The sequence below is a fragment of the Chelonoidis abingdonii genome, chromosome 6, assembly GCF_003597395.2.
Source record: "Chelonoidis abingdonii isolate Lonesome George chromosome 6, CheloAbing_2.0, whole genome shotgun sequence".
NCBI lineage: Eukaryota > Metazoa > Chordata > Testudines > Testudinidae > Chelonoidis > Chelonoidis abingdonii.
In genome coordinates, this window is record NC_133774.1 from 85,717,609 (window position 1) to 85,742,459 (window position 24,851).

General features: G+C 41.9%; 1 protein-coding gene across 3 annotated transcripts in view; it reads right to left on the minus strand.

The window, feature by feature from the left end:
* The window catches only part of SYK (spleen associated tyrosine kinase), an 80,807-nt gene that overhangs the window by 11,827 nt on the left and 44,129 nt on the right, over positions 1-24,851 (minus strand). For 2 of the 3 annotated variants that reach the window (XM_032786532.2, XM_075067193.1), the window contains exons 4-8: positions 19,351-19,489; positions 17,936-18,017; positions 17,174-17,226; positions 14,599-14,667; positions 355-442 (exon numbers count right to left, since the gene is read on the minus strand). In XM_032786532.2, coding sequence (XP_032642423.1) covers positions 355-442; positions 14,599-14,667; positions 17,174-17,226; positions 17,936-18,017; positions 19,351-19,489 — 431 coding nt within the window. The remainder of the gene's footprint in view (positions 1-354; positions 443-14,598; positions 14,668-17,173; positions 17,227-17,935; positions 18,018-19,350; positions 19,490-24,851) is intronic. The other variant, XM_075067194.1, reaches the window with a different exon arrangement.

Here is a 24,851-nt window from a genome sequence, read left to right on the forward strand (position 1 = left end):
CAAACGCTGAATTATCTGTCAGAGCTCTTATCCATATGTAAAGGGCATTATGTCAGCACTGAGCCATGGGCTGTTAATGCCCAAAGAGGGAAAACAGGCTATCACTAAAGCACCCACAAGCTGTTATTCATATTGTACCAACTCCTCTGACCAGGATGCTGTGTAAATGTGTTGCTGCTCATGGGAAGAGAGTGGAGAATTTAGTGGGGTTCCATGCAACCTCAGACTATGTGTCAAGGAGCCATAGGAAAGGGAAAGAAGAAGGAAGGATCTGCTGTATGTCTGGGCTTGGTAGCGATTACTATTGGCAGGGAGAGGTAAAGATTTTGGTATTGACATAACATCTCTGCCTACCTTGTTCAGCTCCCATTAGAGCTCTCGTCCTCTGCAGCACATAAGGATTAAAAGATGCTGAATCATCATGAGGAATGGATGGATGAAACTGCAGCACACAAATAGAATTTTTCAGTTTGCTTAAGAAATGGTGCCTTTGAAAGCATTTTTTTTTTCAGGAGATTATGGTATAATGAATGCTAGAAAGATGTAGGCGGAGAATTAGAGAGTAAGAAAGGGGTCAAGCCAAGCTTCTCTCATTCTTCAGGTTATTGCTTGAGTAAATATGCAGGCCAAATAAAACATATGCTGCTAAAGCAGAACAAGGTACTGCAAATATTTCAGAGCATTGATTCTGAGAGAATTAACTTTAATGGTTCATGCACAAATCTTAACCTGTGGTCATTTAATTTACATGCAGTTTTCAAATCCTATTTCAGTGTAACACTGGAAGTCCTCAATATTTTTCTTTTAATTTTTTACCCCCTAATTAAGTCTCTCCAAACCCAGGCCATACAGAAATTCTGAGCACAAAAAATATATCTATCTATTGTCAATGCACATATTGTAGAAATGGCTTCAATTCCACTATTCTGAGGAAAACAAAGGTAGATAGAGATGACTTTAATACTCTTAGGCAATCAAAAGTTATCGGCCAGATTCTATGCCCTATTCAGTCCCCTTTGTGCTTGTCTCATTGCATAAAGGGGTCAGAAAATCACCCTACCTCTCCAGGATGAGGGAAATCTCCAGCAGATGTAGAGCCAGTTACGCCACCCCCACTGCAAACTTTGCTGTAGGGGGGTGCTAGGGCTAGGAGGGAATATGGCTGGTGTGAAGTGTGTTCCAGTGATCCTTGGCTGGTAGACGGCCCCTTTGGGGCTATTGGCCGTCAACCTAGATTAGATAAATCCCCAAGCTACTCTAAATCTATTCTGGGACTGTTATAGAACCAGCTTCAGGATCCAGGAGCCACAACCAGTTACCTTGCAGCTGAGCCCTAGATTTCTTCTATTCTCTGAAAAGATCATAGCTGATGTTGTAGCAATTATATGAAAGATGGCTTTGAATGGTATATGCCAACCAATGGAATTCACATTCTCAGAAGTGAGTTATACAGCTATAGATACTCAGACACCAAGAAATGTTTGCAAGGATCCAATATATAACAAATATATTGTACTTGAAAGACAGTAGATGGCATGTTTTGTACATATTGGAATATATTACTGTTTTTAAAAGCTCTCTTTATACCTGCAACTTTTATTTTTGATGGCACAAACAAAACAGCCATAGTTTTCAAGTTAGGATAAACAGAACTTCAGAAATACTATGGAGTTCAGATCCATAACTGGTGTACTATCTTTTATACCTCTCAGTCATAGCATTTCATAAGAAAAGCAGCCATGGTTCAGGAGGTATTGCCAACCAAAACCTAAAGAAATAATTTTGCCCAATCGGGTATACAGAAAAGGTTTTACTATATAAACTTGTAGAGGAAGCTCCAAATAATGGGTTAGCTCGATCTCCTCAGGTCTATCATGGTCCATTTGCGCCACTGTACTGGCATAGTAGGTCTATATTCTTCCCCCCCCTCCCCCCAAACCCGTGGTGTTGGGGCATGGTAGGCTACATCAGAAATGCCCAGAACATTTCACAGTCTGGTCTGTCCAGGCGGCTGGAGCGTCCCCTTAGGACCATATGCAAACAAGCACAAATTAGAGCATTCCCTTGGCCAGCTCCAGAATTGTGAAGCCACAAAGATAGTACAAAACCACATTTGTCTCTCTTCTCCAACCTTAACTTTGGGTCCTAGGGCGAGTGAGTCCTTCCAGACCCAGGAATTAAGGCCTATGTTTCCTTGGCATATGTCACTTCATTTTATGGGATCACGTTTTTATCTAGGTCATGGAGTTTTACTAAAAGTATCCTGACCACAAATTCAGCAAAGCAAAAGGAAAGAGTTAATATTAGACATTCCACAAAGAGAAAAGAGGAACAAAATTAAAAAGTAAATAGAATATGATTTACTGGGTTCTCATTTCAACTGTTCACCTAAAAGATTGTGCTGTAGGAGCTCATCCATGGGAGCAGGAGCTAGGGGAGGAGACTGGCCATGAGGGAAAGCAGTATGCCCCATTTTTAAGGGAGAAGAGGAAGGGAGATGGGAGCTGGGAGGCTAGGAAGAAGAAGATGGGGAAGCCAGGAGGAAGAAATGAAATGATGTGATGAAGGGGGAAGAAAAGAGGTTGAAAGGAAGGTTTAAAAAAAAAAAAAGATCAGACGATAGATGAACAATGGGAGATGTGGGGGAATGGTGAAGTGAAAGAGATTGGAGAGAGGCTGTTTGGTTGATTTAGGGATAGAGTGTCAGAGCACAGAAGGTCAGTCCTAATTTCTTCTAGTATTCCTTTTACTGTCAGTTACAACAGGCTATAAATGATCTAGCCAAAAGAGGCATGGAAGAGAAGGATGGAAAAAAGGGGGCCATTGCCCAGAAAAGTTGTGGAGAGGCTGCTTGGGAAGGATGTTTCTTCTTTTGGCAGTGCAGCATTTGCAGCAAAAGTTGGAAGCGAGGAGTTCTGAAATGCATAGCAGAGGTGGGCTCTTCAATTTCAGAGAAACAGAGACGTTATAAAAATAGCTCCTTTTTATCCTGCTTACACTAGGAATTGTTACTTAGCACAGCAAATAAAACATTTACCCAAAGATGTGTGGGTCTGGCCAAATTGTCTGGGGACTATAGGCTGCAGACTACCTTGGGCGAGGCTGCCATTGTCACATGACTGCAACTTACAGTTGGAAGTTGTTCAGTGGGAGTTGAGGGTGCCCAGCACTACACCAAAAGTACTTGGATTTGTACGATTGTGCTAAGTATGGGAAGTTGTGAACTCAATGCCTTGAAACGTTCCCTGATGCTTACTTTAAAAGCCCTTGCAGGAAATCTTTTCTATAGCCATGATTAAGTAAAGCCCTTTTGCCATAGCTGTAGCTCCCAGATAACCAATGCAGTATGGCAGTCTCATTTTATTTCTTTTCATGATCGGCTGAATGTTCTCTAGAGCTTGTACAATTATTGTGTTTGCATAACAGCGAGTTATTGCTGCTGCTAAATTCAGCAGACCTCTTTGCTTTTTAGATGAGCAAAGATTTTATGCACAATTTTTTTTCCTCGAACAGAAGCTCAGGAGAAATCTGATATAAATGGGGAAAGGGCTTAAAAATGACAAGCTCAGAATTTCTAGTGGACTGGAACTTGCTGATTGAAACTATGAGCCAAATAATTGCTTGATAGTAATACAAACCTGAAGCCTGAATCATAAAGAGGTAAAGTTATGAAAGAAATTATTATGAAAGTAATTATTTTTGCATTTTAATAATTAGTAAGATATTCGATTTGTACCTGATCTAAATTTACATATGGAAGTATTCTGCCTCCTTCACTTAGTAATATTCATAACCCAAACTCCAACAGGTTAGCACTCAGACCTTACTAGCTAAGCAAACACCAGACATGTCTAAGACATGTTAGCCCCCACTAGATGGCACTAGTTGATTTAAATTTTCTTTTTTGCCAGGTGACTTGGACTTTCTTTGTCTAAATTTGACTCTAAATGAATGTTTGAACTGTCTATTTTGAGTTACCGAAGAAGCTATCAGGAAACATTTTGGTTTGACATTAAGATATAAAATCAAACGATCTATTTTTTAACTTTTTAAAATGCACAATCTAGAAACTTCTGGATGTAATTAAGGAGAAATAATAATCTTCCTAAATAATGAAGTTGAAATAAACTTTGACCTCCAGCTCAGTATGTTAATTTTTGAGCATAAGTTGTAATTTTGCATCAACTTAAAACCTGCATTTTTGTTGAGTACTCAGACACGTAATGTTAAATGGCTATCAAATCAGGTTTCAGAAGCTACCTCTCATTTCCTAAAAATATCAGACTTTCCTTACAAATATGTGCATAAAACAACAAAAACTGCTCTCCAGGACTGCAGTTGTCTTCACAACAACCACACAAAAAGTACAAACTATTTGCTTTGATGTTATACTGCAGCCATCAGACATTATTTTGCTGCACAACAACCTCTCAAAATGTGATTCTGCAATCCATATATGTGTCACAAGACAAGGCTGTCTTTACTAGCATTAACTTGAGATCCACTCACTTTGCACATTTGGGCCCATGTTCTGCACCCTTTGAAGACAACAGAAGTCTTATTTAATTCTACCCCATTTTCCCCGACAATATTTACCTTCCGCTGTCACAAAGTGCATGAGAGAGACTGGAGTACAGTAATTAATATGGTTGAAGCTGCCATGTGGCAGCTTCTGGAGATCAATGTATGATCATACCACTAGGATTCCATAATCTTCCATCAAATGCTGGTTCTTACTGGGATCACCAGTTGTGGTGGCATGAAACTGAGAAAGGAAAATTTAGCAAGAAGGAAAAGCTTTCTCACAACAGATGTATCCCACTTGGGGAACAGTCTTCCAAGGGAAGTAGTGGAAGCACTATCACTTAGAACTTTTAACAATAGACTAGAGAAAACACTAGTAAATATATAATAGCATTGAAAGGCAAGTATTTCAGAATAGAGGTTTTCTCTGTCTGTAATTTAACATGTATTATATGCCACTGAACACAGCTGTAGTTTCCCTGGAACAGTCCACATTTTCAGCCCAAATCTCACAAGGTAGTTTGATTCTGGGCTGTCAATCTGTAAACTGGCAAGATCCTGCCTGATAACCACACACACATTTGTTTCTGAAAGAGTGAGAAGAAATCCTGAACTGTTGTGTATCAGCCAGCCATTGGTGTTAGAAGTTTAGTTCTGAAAGAATAGATGTGGCAAAACAAGAATGTCTTTAGCCTCTTAAAGGACTGCATGTTGAAGGAAATTTTTCAAGGAGAAATTTTCAAAGGCAGAAATGAGAGTTATATGCCCAACCTCCACTTAAAGCCAACAGGAGTTTGGTGCATCTAACTCCCATTTCTGCCTTTGAATATCTCTTTCTTAAATTCTTGGACACAGACTTTTCTATGAAATATAAGATAATACAATAATACTGTGAAACACAATTAATGCATTGGTTAGGATGGTTGATATTCACCTAAAATGAAAGTCAGGAGTCAATGACGGTAGTGTAATCGGCCTGCAATACCACTGATTAGAAGGTGTATTGACTTGCTGAAGAAGGAACAGATAAGGATGCTTTTGGTTGGCTAAAGTCTTTTGTTGCTGAGTGCTTATAGACCTGGTGATGTTCAGCAACTACTGTTATATCCTGATGGTGCTCTTTGCAGAGTTCCATTCTACCTCCTATTGTCCTGCTAGTTGCATTGCAGGCTGGTTCGCTAGCGGCTTTTACCGTTTTAGGTCATGTTACGAATCTTACGCATTGACCGTCCACCCGAGGCCTTCTTATATCGTCTCACGGCCTCTTTAACCGTTTTCTGTACTACTCCCTTACGAGGGTAGTAGCGCTGAATTGGTATTACCAATATCGGGATTAGGTAGGCCGCATATTCATATTGGGTCCGGGGCGGTATGTCCCACAGTGCCACTGTTGCCCTGTCTGGACAGCAATCTGAACTCGGAGTGCACTGGCCAGGTAGCAGGAAAAGCCCCCGCAACTTTTGAATTTCATTTCCTGTTTGGCCGCATGGAGAGCCATCAGCACAAGGTAATGCGTCTCCTGAGATCGAAAGGGCGTGCCGCTGGACCGCATGGAGGTATTGGATCTGATGCTATGTTGGGAGGGATTCTGTGCTAACAGAATCGTTCCAAACGATGAAAACATTTGAAAACTTTCAAGGCGTATGATGGAGAAAAAGCACACCGGGGACTCGTGCGTGAGACTACGTTAAGGAGCTCAGACAAGCCTACCAGAAACCAAGAAGCCAAATGGTATAGGTCGGGGCAGGACCGAACTGCCACTTCTACTTTGCAGCTGGCGTGCTAATTTAGGGGGGTCACCACCACTACCCCCGCTTGTCCATGTGGTTAATCTCAGCCATGGCTCAGCCCGGTACTTCCGAGGTGTTCTCAGCCATGGCTGGGATTCGCAGAGGGGATGAGGAGGAGAAGAGGAGGACAGCTTGCAGCGGCCCACGCACTGTCTCACCCACAGCAGGGCTTTTTCTCACCCAGACGGAATTCCCAGCCAGTAGCCCAGACAGTGAAGCCATGGGGAAAGTTCGGGTGGGGAACCACCCTTTTTTCTGGTGAGTGACTTTGTAATATAAACATGCGTTGCTAATTAGCAAGCGTTTTTTACATGATAGATTTGTACGCACTGAGGGCTGATTCGGCATTTGCTGTCGCCGGTATTCACATGATATTAGTGACGTTACCCTCTTTAGAGTTGATACATGTCTGGGGTGGAGCTAGACTCATTGCAGCGGCTCCTCTATTGCAGCTCTCCTGGAGGTACTCACAGCCTTTGCACGAAGCGTTTCTGGGCAGCAGGCCCTGCTTTTTTTTTATCGATTCCCAATCATCCACGGAATCGGCACTTTGACACCCGCTCGCGCGAACGGAGTTTGTGGAAGTCGATTTTTATAGTTAGAGTGAAGTCTCCGCGCATCCATCCCGCGTTGGGGGGTTATATTTGCATGACGAAAGCGTAGGTTAATTTCCATCTTCTTATATTTCCAGCTCTTCCTTAATAGTGACGGAGCATTGATGCTATTGCGTATCTTGAGCATCGATTGCTCCCCACCTCCTCTTTTATTGTTAGTCTTGCGTGTTTTCACTCCGGCCGGAGTGATATCGTTAAGCATAAATGCAGAACATGCTAATGTGAATTTCAGTCACAATTCTCGGTTAAAAAGGGTACACTTGTAAGCCTCTTATGAATCCTGGAATTGAAGTTCGTGCTAGTCTGCCTGTTGGGAGGGAGGGCCGTTGTAAAAGAGATCCGTTCTCTGCGCTAGCCAGGGGGTACATATGTTGGGTAGCCAAACTCTCCTTTTGAACGAGTGCGTGCTGAGGTTTGCAGTTGTTTTTGATCCATGAGCACGTATTGATCTTTCATCTACTTTTATGCTGCCTATTCCCTCTCTACTTCTTGCGTAGCAGGATCTCTCTGTACCAGCCCGCGGTGCTGGGAAGAAGGCGCTCGAGCGGCAGTCATTATGTCTGTAGTTCAGGTGGTTCTCTGTAGTCTTTCTTAGCTTTCTTAGCTAGAGATGCTCATCCTCGAAAGTCGCGCCCCCTCGCCTCAATTCTTTGTGTGTTACTGCTTTTACGTGGAGTTTAAGGGCATACAATCTAGCAGAACTCCATTCCGCAGGGGCCTTTGCGAGGGGATTGGGGTTGTGGTTTTATGCTGACTGCCGTGCTCTACAGGAAGCAGCAGACGAACGGGATTTGCTTGGTATTTGGGAAAGGAGCGCAACTGGTGTCTAATGAGGTGGAGAGTCGGGCGGCAATGGTCGCCCCTCATTTTATATGCCCTTTCGGCGCATTGCAAGGATTCTGCATGGTCTCTCATGAACCTGTATTGCTTTGTAGATCTCATCTACATATCCGGACTGACGTCTTATTTTCTAGCTCTTTCATATTCTAAGATGATAGATTCCAGTACATGTTGTGATGTACTTTGTGCTCTGGATAAGATTAGATTGTAATAGCTCATGTACGACGTAGTGAGTGTATCACCAAGTTTGATACAATATAGAAATGGTAATCCTATATATCTACTCTCATCTGCTCTCTTCTCCGTGTTCTTTTTGCATTCGCTCTCAGGTGACTTCGATTAATGTTTTATACTGAGCTTTCCTCGTTTTACCTTCTTCATATTCCCTTGTAAGGTCATATATCGCCTAAAGACCGGAGACGAAACCTACTGTAGAATTGCCTGAGCTATGTTTGTGGAATCTTATGATATATTACACACTGTAGGTGGAATCTCTCTAACTGGGCACATACTTCATGGTTCGGCTAAACAATACTCATCATGACTCAGATCAGCCTCAGTAATTATCTGAATATGGCAAGATTACAATTTATTATGAGAAGATAAATAATTGCATTATTTACTCCATATAGATGTGACAGTCCAAAAAAGTGGACTGAATGAATCTAGAAAGTTTGAACCTGAGTGCATTGACTAGGTTAAATCTGCTCTCTAAATGTATGCAAATGGAGAAAGTTACTTGAGAAACTGAACACCGAAGAGACTATCTATAGATTTATTACTTGATTCTCTCTTTCCCCCCAACCAAGATTGGTATTTTTGACTAAGCATCCTAGCATTGTGCCCATACTCTACCCTTTATTTCTTGTCACAGCGCCAAAACCGTCTGGTCAGTTCCATTTTTCTGAATCAGCTGCCATGCTCGTGTTTATACCATAAAACCAAGAGTGAGCTGGACACAAACAGAAATATCCTTGTTCTTCGGCTAGTTATTCCTTCAGCAAAAACACCGTACAAGTGGAAAAAATAGAGCTTCAAAATGCTCAGAATGCTCATATGCGAAATCACGCAGATCTGCAGTGCGAGGAGGTATTAGAGTGTCAGTGAGAGAGACAGCAGCAGGTAAGCTTGACAAGGGCACTCACTGGGACTTGAGAGAAATGGTTCCAATTCCAACTGTGCACAGAGGGCTGTGTACACGCTGTCACTTTCTTCTATGCAACTATTTCCCACTCTAAAATGGGGATCTTATACATACATCAAGTATTATTATAAGCTTCTTGAGGTTGAGAGTGATAATTGAGCTTTTTATATATCTCAGAGGATTATATTAGGGAGAGGAATTATTTACGCTTATACCAATGTGACAGTATAAACTGAGCACTAGGAGCGAGACTTGAAATTTAATGAAGGTTTCTACAACTATTAGACTGAGTGAAGTTCTCGAAACAGCCTTTCAAGGAGTAGTGCAAAGACATATCTGTTTTAAGACTAAGCTGGATATTTTATGGAAGAGATGGTTATGCTGGCATAGCCTATTCTGGCCAATTAATTTGGCATGATCTTGAGATTTATCAAGCAGTTAACGTTATGGCCCAGTGGTCCTGGATGGCGATTGTCGAGAGATTTGGATCTGAGTTTACGGCAGCGATTTCTTTTCCTGGTGCTGGCGGGAGTTTTCTTTGCCCACAGAGCGTTCAGGGGTAATGAGAAGGACGTCTGTTCCATCGGCTTACAGACTTTAGCTTCGTGAATTGAGGCAGGATGCGACCAGTCGTGCGGAGAGGGCGACGATTTCAGATCGAGACTCGGTGCGCAGTGAAGATAGCACGAGGTTGGCGGGATGCCGCTGGTGCTGTGTGTCAAAGCTGACTCTCCGCGTCTGTGGAGCTTCGGAACAGTCAGCAGGGTCACAGGGCTGCTGCCGGCCCTGTGATACCCTCACCCGGTTCCATATCTTCCTCACCCAGATGTGTTCAGAAGTGCGGGGGGACGGCTTCGTGCACCTGCCCACTCCACCCATGGACGCACCAACAAGGCTTGTGCATCACTTTGAATATTTTTCATGGCTTTTCCTTCCTCTTGATCTATCTCCTCCAAACACACTTGGATAATCTGTCGCGTCTCCTCTTTTATAATAATGACTTTTTAATTACAGAATAACATGTGGGTTATAACGCCTCAGGTGCGACTTTATTTCCTTAAGTCTTAAGCTGTGAGGCATCGGAGAGGGGAAGGTGGGTTGTTACAGTGGATCTTTATGCGGTCACTCAGGTTCTTGGGGGCGAGCTCCTTCTCACTCAGGGGAAATGCGATGACGAGTACACCCCATACGCTGGCCGTGTGCCACTCGTTCTTCTAGGAGCTATCTTGTGAGCTGCACCACTTACGTGGGAGCATGCCTTTTCTAATCGCTCCTGGGTGTCTGGCTGCACGTATCAGTGCCAGGTGGTTTGCCTCAGAGTCGTCCTCCCGGCCCTCCACTACATCGCGGTTGCCCGTCGTTCTGCTCACAGAGCTTATGTGTGCTGGGCAACACAAGCACAGTCAGTCCAAAACATACAGATGGGGTGTCGATTGGTTTGGCTTGAGTGACTGAGCGAACGTCAGTCATGGTGCGCACCGCGCGCCTTTACACGGCCAAATGACATTTCGGTACCACATTTGCATTGCTCAGCCTGTAGTTTGAACAGCATACGCCTGCACTAATGGGCCGGCTTGGCCTTAGTAGTGGCGTCGATACTCGAAGCCATGGCATCCTGGGCTAGGCCTGGGGTCCCCAGGGACTATACTCCGTAAATACGAATTCCTCATCCTCAACGTTATTTTTGGTCTGGGCGTCCTTCCCTTGCTGCAAGCCGTAGGCTACACAGAGTGCTTGTTCCTGTTCATGGCGAAGGTCTATGATCTCCTTCCTGATCACTAGTCTGCCATCAGGTGAGATGTCTCGGAGAACGTCCCTTGTGTCACCACCGTTGCTTCGCCCTACAAGCTACCATGATAAGTTTCCCTCCGGTTTACGTTCTGAATTGCTTGCTTCATCCTGTGTGCTCCGGTGCAAGATTAACGCAGACATGGTGGGATTTCACATTTCTTCTCGCCCCCCTGCCCACAGTATGGCTTATCCCATTTAGCGTTTGCAGCCCTCTCACTTGACCTTGCAACGTTGCCCGGTCAACCTTTCTAGCAGCAGCTTTAATGATGCTTTGATTTGGCTATTTTGCATAAGCCGTGCCCCACATTTTAGATTTTCCAATTCCAATATTTAATTGTCGCCGAACTGACCGTAGGCTGTTGGCGGTGCAAGCTGCCAGAGGGTTATTGCCACTCGCTTCTCAACTGTGCAGGGTATCAGCTCTCATCTTGGTAATTTTCTGCTGCTGCTTCTCTTTCTTGCAGGCTAGAAGAGGAAGCCAGTCCCAAGTTCCATGAGCGTGCCCTCTGCCTGCAAAGTTTTCGCAAATTAAGAGTCCACTGACGAATCTGTCCCAACGGCTGCGCATTACATAACACCTATTTTGTTCCCAGCCAGTTCTATCTCTGTGTAGTTTCTGGGCCCCAACATTCTGTTCGAGTATTTTTCAATGGCTAGAACTGCCGCTGCAATTTCTAGACATGCATGATCTTCCATAGCACAGAGGTCCTAACGGTCCTTATGAGGCATCTTCCCGAGCCTATTCTCTGTGTGTCCCTCAGTCATCCTAAGTTTCCATACTCTCGTCGTGCCCGCTCTCGCGGTGTAGCTACCTCCTACCTCAGTCTGGCTTTGCAAGATTCCTGGTCCGCGCACAGTATTGACTCCGAGACGAATAATGTGCGAGGTGTTAGGTCACAACGGGTCCACGTATTGTGGGTACTGATACTCTGAGCCGGCTACGATACTGCTTGCACTGCTGCTACTTTATTCGTGGTGTTTGCAACGTTACCCCAAACGCACGAAACGGTTGTCTGCTGCTTCACTCGGGGGCGCCATGTAATATCAGGGGGGTGGAAATTTCCTTAGACATCACATAGATGTCTAAAGAGACAGATTTGGTATGCTGAAAGAGGGGGGAGGGGGCCGGGGGTGGAGCGTGCAGGTGGGGGGGTGGGTGGAGTGGGGGGGGAGACCCATAGGGAGGATTGGGGGGGGGGGGGAGGGGGGAGGAGTGGAGGGTGATGTCTTCCTTCTAGAAGAAAAGTGGTGAAACATAACTTTGTTAGACGGTATGTCAACTACTAGTCTTATGATGCACGACAGCATTTTAAGCGGACGGGATAGCCAGACCAGAGAAACGGGTGCGGTATATCTACGATGGGCGGGATAATATAGAGGAGGGCAGATTTAGCAAGTGCATTTACACGTGAGAACGAATGAAGTTAAAGGTACAAGAACAATAGAAACGATGGAGCCAAGGTTGAGCGGACTCATAAGAATGTGTACTGTTCAGTATGCTGATGTAGCCCATGACCGTGTGGGGTGATAGAGCGTATCTTGTGTGGAGAGCTCGGTATCGACTGGGGCAAGTGAAGACGTTAGCTATTCATTAAGCGAAAATTTAGTCGGCATTAACACATTTAGTATACTGTCTCATTCAAAATTCTGGATGTCAAAACCCCACCAAGTCATCTAGTTAATCTCCTAGCCCATGGAGAGATTGTTTTCTGCGTGCAGTGTTCTCATCTTGTGTGTTTTTATCATCGCGTACGGTTTTTGGTTTTAGCTTTCATTTAGGCTGATGCAGGGCGGTGGTGTGAGCGTTTTCGTTGGATTGACTGTAAGTTCAATGGCTAGAACCTGCCCCATTACCAGCAGGATCTCCAAAGCACAGAGGCCCACGGTTTGAGAGAATTCTGTGTCCATGTCCTCATCACTCTCGTCGCCGCTCTGCTGTAGCTGCCTCCACCTCACCTGGCTTTGCAGATCCTGGTTCAGCATAGACTGCACGATAATGTGCGAGGTGTTTACAACGTCCACTATTGTGGTCTTGATCTGAGCAGGGTCCATGCTTGCTGCGCTATGGTGTTTGCACAGTTCACCCAAAAAAAGGCACGAAACGGTTGTCTGCTGCTTTCACGGAGGGAGGGGTGAGGCTGTACCCAGAACCACCCACGACAATGTTTTTTGCCCCATCAGGCACTGGGATCTCAATCCAGAATTCCAAGGGATGGAGAAGACTGCGGGAACTATGGGATAGCTACAGAATAGCTACCCACAGTGCAACGCTCCGGAAATCGACGCTAGCCTCGGTACATGGACGCACACCGTCGAATTAATGTGCTTAGTGTGGCCGCATGCACTCGACTTTATACAATCTGTTTTACAAAACCGGTTTATGTAAAATCGGAATAATCCCATAGTGTAGACATATTCTGAGCCTAGTGGGGAGGTGGATGAGAGGTGGGTGGCAAGTACTGAGGATAAATGGCATTGCCAGCATGCTGACAATCCACCTCTAGGTCCCTCTGATCCAGCGCATGTAGGCAAACACTTGTCTGTGTCTACCAGAGATTGAAGTCTAGGGGAAGGTAAGCTTGCTGAGGCTCCATCTGGAGAAGATTTGTGGGATGTTATTAAATCTGGGGAAGCAACTGGAAGATTTGTGAAACATTATAACTGCTCTTACAGAGGCTGTTTTTTGTGATGTGGGAGCACAATCTGGGGTCTATTTTGATCCCTATCTAATACTAGATTAGATAGCAGCAGTGACCAAGATGGCTTCCCCTCCCCCCCAATTTTCTATGCCTGGCAAGAATTCAGACCCCAAGGAACTTATTAATCAACAACAGTGTAATAAAAAAAAACCCCCAACATACACCCTTACACTCCTCATATGCAACATCATGGGCAAATTTTCAAATGGGCTTTAAAATCTGTGTCCATAAGTATCGTGCACACAAACAAGCACATGTGCATGCAAATGGGGCATCTACAACAAGGCCTTTTTCTGCAAGTCCTCACATGGTGCCCAGCAGAGAGCAAAGGTTGTTCGTGCTCCAGCATGACAAATAAGGTAAGCACTAAGCATAGTTCTCCACACTGACCAGGAGTAAATCTCAAGCATCTTTAGTGTGTGCTTCTTTACTCTCAAGAACATAGCGTAAAAAAAAGGGCGAGGTGTAGGTGAAAGAAAGGACATAAGTGTTATTCTCAATATGCAATGAAGCCATTATGAATGTGCTTGAGAATTTGCTTCTATACCTATCACTGTGCAGTGATAATTTATTGGCCATGTAGGAGTATTCTCTTTAATGCAAGATTGAGTACTCCAGACCCCCCTACCTACTTATTGTGCTTATTCTTGCAACACTGCACTTGCACAATGCATGATCAACCCCAAGACATAATGACATGATCTGTGCACATAAGTTCTGCAGAAGCATTTTAGTGGTTGTTTGAATATTTGACCCTAAATGTATTCACTAATACATAAAGGAAGCCAATTTTCTGATAGCTAGTAATTATTTACATTAGAAATATAATTTTGTACTAGTATAATTCATTATTTTCTAAAGTATCTCCCTTGTACTGTATCTCAGGCATACTGAAAACAGTGCTAACATTTCTGGATGTGAGGAATTAAGTTATCTAAAAACAAAAAAACAATCTTTTACCGTTGCTAAGTATCAGGCATTGGTTTGATTCAATTAACCAAGACCACATTTGTGCATATGATTTGTGATTAAATAAAACAAGGATTAGAAGCAAAAAGATCATCAAATCTACATGACTAAATTGTTAGTAGCCAGACACATGCTTAGTATCAGCAAGCCGGAAAAGAAGTGAGGTTAGCCAAGTGCGGGTAAGTCTTTTCACTCATTCAAAAACCTACAAAGACTGTATTATGCACCTTTTTGCTGCCAGGCTTTGGAAAGGTGTACGATTTGAGTCTTGAGATAATTCCACCTGTTGACCAAGTCTAGAAACCATAATGTCAAAGAGGAACAGTAAATGTGTCAGGAAAATATCTAATGGTAATTTATAAACAGATGTACTTTTACACGAACCACCTTCCAAAACATTCCTGGTATTTTCTCTACTCTGTGTCTAAGTATACTTTTAAATTATTATGCTGAATCAAAAGGTATGCAAAAGTAACATGTAAAATCTCCAACAGATCTTCCATATCACTCCCTCCCCTTCCAAATCTCTCCTTTAGAAATCATTATATCCCAACATAAGGGAGAAAAACACAACTGTTACACGTTGACTAGCATCATTGGGCTAAATTCTGCTTCCAGTTACACTCTTGCAATCCCACTAATTTTAATGAAGTTCCATGCATGTATAGCAAAATTTAGTCCTTAGTATTGTATAGAATTTCCAAAGTTGGAAAATACACTAAAGTTTGCAGAAATACATAAGGCAAAATTGACTACAGTTATAAATCAAAAACAACTAGGCTTTTCTCCCAGTCATTCACACAGTAAACCTCTTCCACTACTACTATGAAATTCTTATTCCCTAAATAAGCAGGATTTACCAATGTGAAACAGATATACTCCACTTATAATGTATTAAGGTTAATATGGCTATCAATTTGAAGCACACCTTGGTTTTAGAATTAACATAAGATGGTTATTTAAACAAAAAAGAAGCTACATAAGCTGAATTGAACTCAAAACAGTATTTTTTGGGGGGAAAAAACAACAAACCAATAGATTTTGATTTCCACAAATGCAGTCTTGTCCACATAAATTCATTGAAAACAAAAGCAACGACACCGCTACCTCGATATAACGCTGTCCTCGGGAGCCAAAAAACCTTACCACATTATAGGTGAAACCGCGTTATATCGAACTTGCTTTGATCCACCGGAGTGCACAGCACTGCCCCCTGGAATGCTGCTTTACCACATTATATCCAAATTCATGTTATATTGGCTCATGTTATATTGGGGTAGAGGTGTATGTTGTTTGGAAAGTATGTTATGAGAGCTGATTAGCCTTATGTGACTGATTATTTCTTAAAGAAAGTCATTTAGGGCTAAACAGGGACAAAGAGCACACATTTAAATGTTTGAAGTAGTACTGTGCTGTCCTAACAATTACGCACTTACAGTTGATATGGCACTTTTTCTCCCCTTTCCAGTCACGTAAAACAGTCTCAGAACTTACTTTTGAGGTTGACTATTGTTTACCTAAATGATATCACCAGCCCGCACTTCACCACAGGCTCATGTATTGTGTCTATGTGACATTTAGTTTTTAACTGATTGTCACTCATGGAGAGCCAGAACAGTCTACCTAACTACTACCCATTTATCAGGCTCTGGCTGGTATGGGCCCCTGTAGGCCTAAAACTGTCTTAGTTCGGGTACATCGGCTCTCTCATTCTATCCCAGAAAAAAAAGTTTCCCTAGAGTGCAACAATTTCAGACTCTCCCTGTATTGTTTTTCTGTATCTGATGTTTCCCTAACTGGAATCCTAAATCTGAGTCTAAAACACTTATAAAAGTGTTACAGATACAAGATTCACACTGTAGATATTTTTAAAAACTAGTGGCAGATAGGTGCCATTTGTGCCTCTGAAAGTATCCCTGTATTTTCCTAATATTTAACAAGTGACATGATTGCATATGTTTGGTGATCATGTAATTAAAGACTCTTTTGCAGTCCATATGGGTAAGCAGGGCAGTTCTATTTGGTGTGAATCTCAATTCTGAATTTCTTGTGCTTTGTATAATTAAAATTTCAAGTTTGGGGCCAAATCGTGCCGCCTGAAGCAGTGATGCGCAAAAAGGAAAAAAGTCTAGATAATCTTTTACTGCCTCTTCATCTTTTGCAGAAGCAGCAGGGCAGAATATTTCCAGACAGCCCAGCGCATGGGCCTGGCTGTCTTCTCTGTCTGCAAACCACATCCTAAAGGGTGCATGGTCTGTGGTCAAATGAGGGTGCTTCTAGCCTCCCAGTCAGCTATAGCCCATCACTGATTTCAGCGCATGTTGGATCAGGCCTTTAAAAACCTGAGGTCAGCAACAAATGTTAACTGTGGAAATAGTTTGTATTTATTCAGCAAAGTGATTCTGTTTTAGCCAGCAGATTCCTGAAACAGAAGATGCACTGTGCAGTATCTCAGCTCTCCCCTGTTGTTATAGTTAGTGCAGGATATGGCCCATAACATTGCCATAGTGTAGCTTTTTGCATATGATAGATCATAATTTTTTAATCTTGTGCCTATAGAATAAGCCCAAAGAATTACGTGCTGCATATAACTGAGCAAAAACTGATTAAAGGAATAAGCTAGAATATTTCAAACCGGGGTAATGTACTTTTCCATGTACTGTCTATATACAGCAATCATAAGAAAATTAACTCACTACTGTAGTGGCATGCATTCATTAAAGTTCCTAAAATGCTAAGAAATACTAAGGATCTCACTTGCTTTTCTTAAACATAAGCATTGCTCCTACTGCTTACTCTTACCTTAGGATGGGTTCCGGGAAGTGGAGGTGGACGGGTGTCAAAAATAATGTTAGCTATAAGGGAATCAAACATAAGAATTACTTTCTAAGTATATAGATTGCTGCCATTCTTACCAGGAGTGGGGAATATAGTAGTGAAAAAAACAAAAAACAAAACAAAAACAGGTGGATGGCCTCTTATCAAACTACAGATTTTACATACTATGGTTCCAGTAGGTTTTATTCATGACCAATTGACAAGATATTAAACACAACAATCACCGGCTACACTGATTGATAAGTCATGTTCAACACCATGTTAATTATCACACTGCTACAATATTGTATTCTTATGAGAACTAATTTTCAAACGAAGAAAAAGCCATTTTTATGACCTGTTGAGACTTTCATCCCTTGTTGTTATATAAACCAGCCTTAGAACCTGGCCCAGAACTTCTTTCTGGACTAGATAGAATACTTGCCAGGCCTACTGGCCTTGAAAAGCTTGCAGACAATACTTCACTGCCTGAGAAAGAGAAACCATCCCAAGAAGAATTAAAATATTTGAGGATAGCAAGGGACTAATTGCCATCAAGATTAGCAATCACTGGAGGCAAAAATATGGCTCTATCTAATATAGAATCCCCCTACACCTTCTCACACTACCCAGAGCAATTCTTTAGAATAGTCTGCATGTTTCTATTCCTCTGATGAAGAAAATGCACACACCTCTTCTTATCTTTAGTAGGAACATTAGAGTTTTACAGTCATCTGAATCACTTACCATTTTCTGAGCCAAGTCGTGCACATGGAATTGTGAGGACCCTTTGCAGCCCATCTGGTTTGTATGAATAATGCTCAACTAACTAACAGGACAAAAAAGAAGAGAGAATGTCAGAAGGTGATATTGGGCAATAATACTGGCTGTGTATTCTTGACAAGTCATTTCATCTTTCTGTGCCTCTGCTTCCTGTCCTACTCTGTGTCTGTCATGCCCACACGCTTCAGGGCAGGCACTACCTCTCACTGTATGCCTGTACAGTGCTTTGGCTGGGTCTGTAGACACTACTGTGATGTTAATAATAAGACATGTATTGTTATTAGAACTGGCCTTTGCATTTTTGGATGGCTTTACCTGTACACAGACTGTGGAATCACAGTCATTTTACTGTCTAATGCGGGTAGGGTATGCAGGCAGGATTTGCAGCTCTGTTCAGAGAACACATTGAGTCCTTGTACAGCATCTATAGTACATATTCATGGGGGGGAGGGGAAGAGTGTGTGCGCACGCATTTATTTATTTTACACAACTGTAGGATCACAGGCAAATCCTGTCTCCCACCAGTATCTGCCTGTGGTGGAAGAATTTCCTTTGCCCATACAGCTCTCCTCATCAACAGTAGAGAACACTAATAAATCAGCATTTTTGTCAGCTTTGCATTAAGCAGGAAGGACATGCATAGTTAAGGGAAAGGCTAATAATTATTATACACAACTATAGACTTACTTTATATACATACAGTTATAACAATTTATGTTAATATAATTTTAAACAATAGGCAGCAGCAGCAGAAATCTGTTACTGTTTCATTCCTTTAGTGTTTTCAGTTTACCCACATTTATTCCTTGCAGTGCCTCATCTTTATTACAGACTACAGTATAATCAGCAATCCATTCCATGATTACATAATCTGGGCCAGGATTTAGACGGTCTGGTAATGCTGAGCAGGCTATATTTCTCAGTTTGCCAGCTAGAGAGTCACAGAGCTAAAGAGGACTGTGTGTGCTTAGCATCCTAAACTATTCCCTCTGTGGTTATCACACCAGAGTTCTGTCTTTTGCTTGTCACAAGGGATGTTATCGGAATGCCATAGAGCTATCATTTAATCTTGCTTTTACAAATGAAAATGCCTTTTCATTCAAGGAAATGTACAATTCTTTAAATAATAACTAGAGAAATTTTAAATTAAGCCAACATATTTAAAAAACACTATCAAAAACTGTACCACTTACATAGCTTCTATAATAAAAGATACTTCCCCCTTTTCCCCTAAAGGATGAAAATCACTAAAAATTAAGTTAGAATTATGTGACCAATTAGCTAGAGATTGCTGATGCGTTGTAAAGTAAAACAGAAACTGCCTTATTTGGTGCTATAAAAACATAATGAGAGTTGTCCAACTGATTAATTTAACAGACCTGCCAGAGGGTGTCAAACTTTTTTCCATCTGGTATAGAGAGCTTTCCTGTCTTGTCTCTGTCAATACGATAATGCAGTACTTTTCCTTCACTGAGCAGACAGAGAGCATAGGATCCATTGTGGTCCCTTTCCCTGATTCTGAAATGACAGGAGAAATATCAAAGATTATTCTCAACTAGTAGCAAGCATCTGTATTTTGAAAAAAAAAATGGTATTTTCTACAAGCTTTCCAAAAGGAAATAGGGCTAAATCTGCATCCCAGCTTTTGAGGCTTCCCTTGAAAACCCTCATGTACTTTTAGTGTAAATTTTATAAAATGCAATTTTCTGAGGTTTGTTTTATCATTTTCCTGGGGTGGGGGGGGGGAAGGGCAAGGAAGTTTCAACACGTGGAGCTATTTGCTAGGGAGCAGCAGAATCCTGTGTTCTGCACAACATGCATACTATGGGTAGGTCTACACTAGAAGCACTACATCAGCACAGCTGCACCGATGCAGCTGGCTGCTGTAGCTCTTCTGGTGAAGATGCTCTATGGCAACAGGAGAGTGCTTTCCTGTCAGCATAATTACTCCACCACAGCAAGAGGTGGAACCTCTGTCAGTGGGTGGGTGTCTCTCACCGACTTAACACTGGTGTGGACAGCACTTGGGTCATTGTAACTTGCCTTGCTCAGAAGGAGCGTCTTTTTCACACCCCTGAGCATAAGAAGTTAGATCAAATTAAGCAGTAGTGTATACCTGCCCTCAGTGAGTCAAGGGCTCTGAATGATGCACTTTTGTGCATTGCAGGGCTGAAGTCAGAGACAGGGCTCTTGTACATAACAGTTGTATTTACATCTCTCTGGTACCTCAAATAAAGTGGACATTAACAGATAGGCAGATACAGTGAAAACTGGATTATTCACTCTTTTATCCTATATCCTAATACAAAGATCGGGGGGGGGGGGGAGATATCTGAAATTAATAGCAGGTTAAGATAAGCATAAATAAAAAGAGAAACATTGAATTAGCTTGTGGTGTTTATTACTATATGTAAGGATAAAATTATGTCATGGATTCCATGACTTTCAGAGACATCTGTGACATTTTCCACTTCAGCCTCAAGATGGGAACCCCAGAGCTATGAGCCACCGTGGCTGGCAGGAGTGTCCCAGAGCTGTCTGCTGCTGCAGGTGACGAGGGAACCCCAGAGCTCTCAGCCGTGGCCGCTGGACCCCCTCCTACACAGCAGGGCTCGGGCTTCAGTTGTCACCTGCCCATCATACCTCCCCTTAATTTTTAGTAAAAGTCACAGACGGGTCAGGAGGTTCTGTGAATTTTTGTTTACTGCCTGTGACCTGTCTGTGACTATTAAAAGTAACCGTGACAAAATCTTAACCTTAACTCTAAGTCATGTTCAAGCAACGTAGCAGGATTTTACAAGGCAGTCTAATTGTATTAATTACGTTAATATTTGTTAAGCAAATTAGATCTTATGCTTCAAGGTGCAAAGTCTGCAGTGGATACATAAAGTATTGCACTATTGGCTATGCACACAAGCAATTATTTTCTCTCTCTGAAGTACACCTCTACCCCAATATAATGCTGTCCTCAGGAGCCAAAAAATCTTACAGGTGAAACCGCGTTATACTGAACTTGCTTTGATCTGCCGGAGTGCACAGCCCTGCACCCCCTAGAGCACTGCTTTACCGCATTATATCCGAATTCATGTTATATCGGGTCATGTTATATCGGGGTAGAGGTGTCTCTCTCTCTGGCTACTGCCCCAGACAGAGTAATCATCTTAATGGACCTGTGGCAAAAAGTCAAATCTTGGTTCTATGTCCTTAAGTGTTTGGAATTCACATGCAATTCTTATTTATTTTACATAATATTAGATTATGAAGATGATCCATGTTCTCTCCCCATTATCTTTATTGGTAAGATAAGGAAAATCAAAAGTTATCTAGGAGACCATGGAATGTAATGCAAGAAAAATGTGTACTATTCACATTCATTCAGGATACTGGCCAAACAGGAGGTCTGAAAACAATATATTAAGTGCCTGCATTCAGTAGTACTGCTTTTAAAACTATATTATGTGTTGTAGTCACATTAGCCCAGTATGGGTTTGTTTCACATTAGCCCAGGAAATGGTTTGAGCATGCTACTGCCTTTATGCTGTCACATTGGTCCTTTAGCAGAAAAAGTAGACTTTTGATTTTAGATCCAGAGGCCCCAGGTTCAAACACAGCTGGTAGGAGGCTGTCAACTGAATTGGTCTATATGTTTTCTGATGTAATGTCTTCCCACTGGAAAATGCAGCTTCAACTACATTGAAACATTCTGAAGGGATGTGTCAATGTTGACTAAACTTTAGACTGAAACCTGCCTGGTTTCCTGTCAGGTCATCCATATGCCTTCCTGAGCTCCTTAGCATCCACATGCCTTCCTGAGCTCTTTGTCAGACTGCCAGGCTCCCTAGGATCCTTGGTTGGCCAGGCTGCCCGACTCAGGCAAGTGGCCCAACTCCCAGTGCAATTGCCTGTATGGTGAGTCAGACAGCAAAGAAAATATGCCAAAAAATTCCATTTTTGGTTCTCTCACCTGTGAAAAATTTCAGTGTTTTGACCTTTTTCCTCTGAATTAGAGACACGGGGTTTTTTGGTTGTCCACCTCCCCCCCTCAAAATTCAAAATTTTTCATGGGCAGAAAAAATTGTTTCTCAGCCAGGTCTATATGTCAAACAGCTTTCAGAGTTTAAATTATATTGAAAGGAGTTATCAGTATATACACAATGGTGGTTCACAGTATTAAAGAACTGAAAAGCTGAATCATTGTTAAGATTAAGATTTTGTCACGGTTATTTTTAAAAAAAGTCATGGACAGGTTGTGGGTAATAAACAAAAATTCACAGAAGCCTGTGACCTGTCTGTGTCTTTTACTAAAAATAATGGGCTGATTGGGGAGAGGGAGGGGAGATGTTGACTGAAGCCCAAGCCTCAGTGGAGGTAGGATGGATCCAGCAGCTTTCAAGGCCGCTGCAGCTAACAGCTCCGAGGCCCCACCATGACCAGTGGGAACTACAGGTCTCACCAAAGCCAATGGCAGCTAAGAGCGTCAGGTCCCCACCAGCTGACAGTCCCAGTCCCTCCATCCTGGGGCTGAAGCAGAAAATGTCACAGAGGTCTCTGAAAGTCACAGAAGCCGTGAGTTCTGTGACTTCCGTGACATAATCTTATCCTTAATCATTGGTAAATAGTTTCCCAAGTAACTTAGAGGTAAATATATGGCACAAAATCCAGACATGGTACTGAGATGCTTTTGTTGGTGTTGTATTAATTAATACGCAATTAAGTCATGTTCCTGTAACTCCATTGGGCTTTGTAATGCTTTCCTCATTTCCTGGCTGCTGTGAAGGAGAGGGGTTTAATTCTCTTTCCCCTTCCTGGTTCCTGATGTGTGTGTTTGTTTCCCCTCTTCTCCTACATGTAAGACGGGTGAGAGGAAAGGAGAAACTCCTTTCCTCTCACCCACCATCTCTTGGCAGGTAGGAGTCCCAGTACCTTTCTCTCCTCCTCATGCCTGGACAGAAAATACCAAGTTTCCAGTGGCATCTATATGGATGAGTTTGTTCAGCACACTGAAATGCCTGAGCCACGGTTTTGTGATTCTGTCTTTTTAATCTCTGTCTGCATTTCATGTAGAAGCAGCGAAGTGTGAGCCAGGTCAGGAGACTAAGTAAGAGGCACATGTCGGGCCCTGAAGAGCTGTATCCTACTTCAGAAAATTTTTCTTTACATCTGTGATCCTTACAAAATTTACTATAATTGGAGTCTACTCTCTCGTTGATGTCTGGTCCTAAAAGGATGTGTGAAGGTAACTCATTAACAGTAATAATCTCTGCAGATGTAAAATGTCAGCCTCTGTAGAGCAGATCAATATACTGGATACACAATTGCTTTCCATGTTATTGAGAGATAACAGATTATATTTCCTAATATGGTGCAAGTTACTTTCTGAATGCTATGGAATGTAATGCAAAATTGCATATCTATTTTGGAGACAATGCCCTCCATTCTGAACACGTATTTCTAGTTCTTTAATTATTAAGAGCAATACAGAGGACAACAAACTGCAAGTCATTCTCCATTTTAGCAGAAACCTTGCTGCTCTTGACTGGTCAGTCAGCACAGGAAGTCAGCGTGCTAAGTACCTGTATGTTAAGAAAAACCACAAACAATTTGGTTCAGGTTTCTTTTAAAGTGATAGGCAAGCTATTTTGGTTTCAGAAAAAAATATCTTATTCTATTTCCCATTTCTGCAAGTCAGTGTTCCAATCATATTTATGTTCTGTACATTTAAATTTTAACCAACAAATATAACTTTGCATGCAATATGGCTGAATGAGCATTTCAGAACAACCCATGAACAAGCTTAAACACGTCCTATTTGAATTTAACGAATCAAAACAAAACATAAGATCACACCTATTGTTACTACATCACATAGCATTGTGATCTGCGATGCTAGCACTATGATGCAATTAAGAGCCTGCACACTTTCAGATGGCCTTCAAACCTGTTGTCACATCTCAAAACTAAATACTTGCTGCATTTGCAAGACAGTGGGAAGTGCTCTTAGAAGCTGGGTTTCACAATTTCATTTTGGTTTTGAAATGGTAACTTGTGAAACTGATCATGGTTTTCTAGGTTAAGCTAATCCTAAGGAACTCTTGATAAGTATATACTGCTTAGCACTTAATAAAATTCACCACATAATGTGTCTCCTTTGCCCATGGAATTTGAATAAACTTAAAAATTAAAGTGAAACTAATGAAGAGAAAACTACCTAAATTGAAAATGAAAACATTTTCTGAAAGGCGCCATAAGTGAAATCCACAAGTTTTTCACAGCTCTCATTGTGGCAGGGTGGCAGGATGATACAGTTTCAGTGTTGCCATGTTGGATTTGGGGTTCACCTACATTATTTTGCATACACAGAAGTTTTTGTTTAGTAATTCTGAGAACTGCAAAAACAAACTAACTGATTAGACTGTGTGTTGTAACTGCTGTACAATGCACCACACCATTTATGACTCTTCAATAGATTTCCATGTAGAAGTTCAAAGAAAATAATAATAAATCCCTTGTCCAAATGGTTTTCTGTGGACATTGATTTTAAAAAAAGTTTTAAAATATACAATAGATCTATTAAAGAAACTAGTAGTAGAATACTACCTGCTCTTCCATCCCAACACTTGCATACACCCACAGAAGTAAAATATAACAGTTAATGCCTAGAAACAACACACTGCTCCTATTTCTACTGAAGTCAACTCCCATAGATAGCAATAATAAGTGGAACCACACTGGTGTCCAAATGTTTTGGTTCTTATATTAATTGTATTTTAAACACCCAGGTTACAATGAATTCACAATCGAAAATTAAGTATTGAGTGGTGCAGTGAAAACAGAATGTATTCATTCCATTGGTTGAAATTCTGCCACTCAGTCTGTCCCT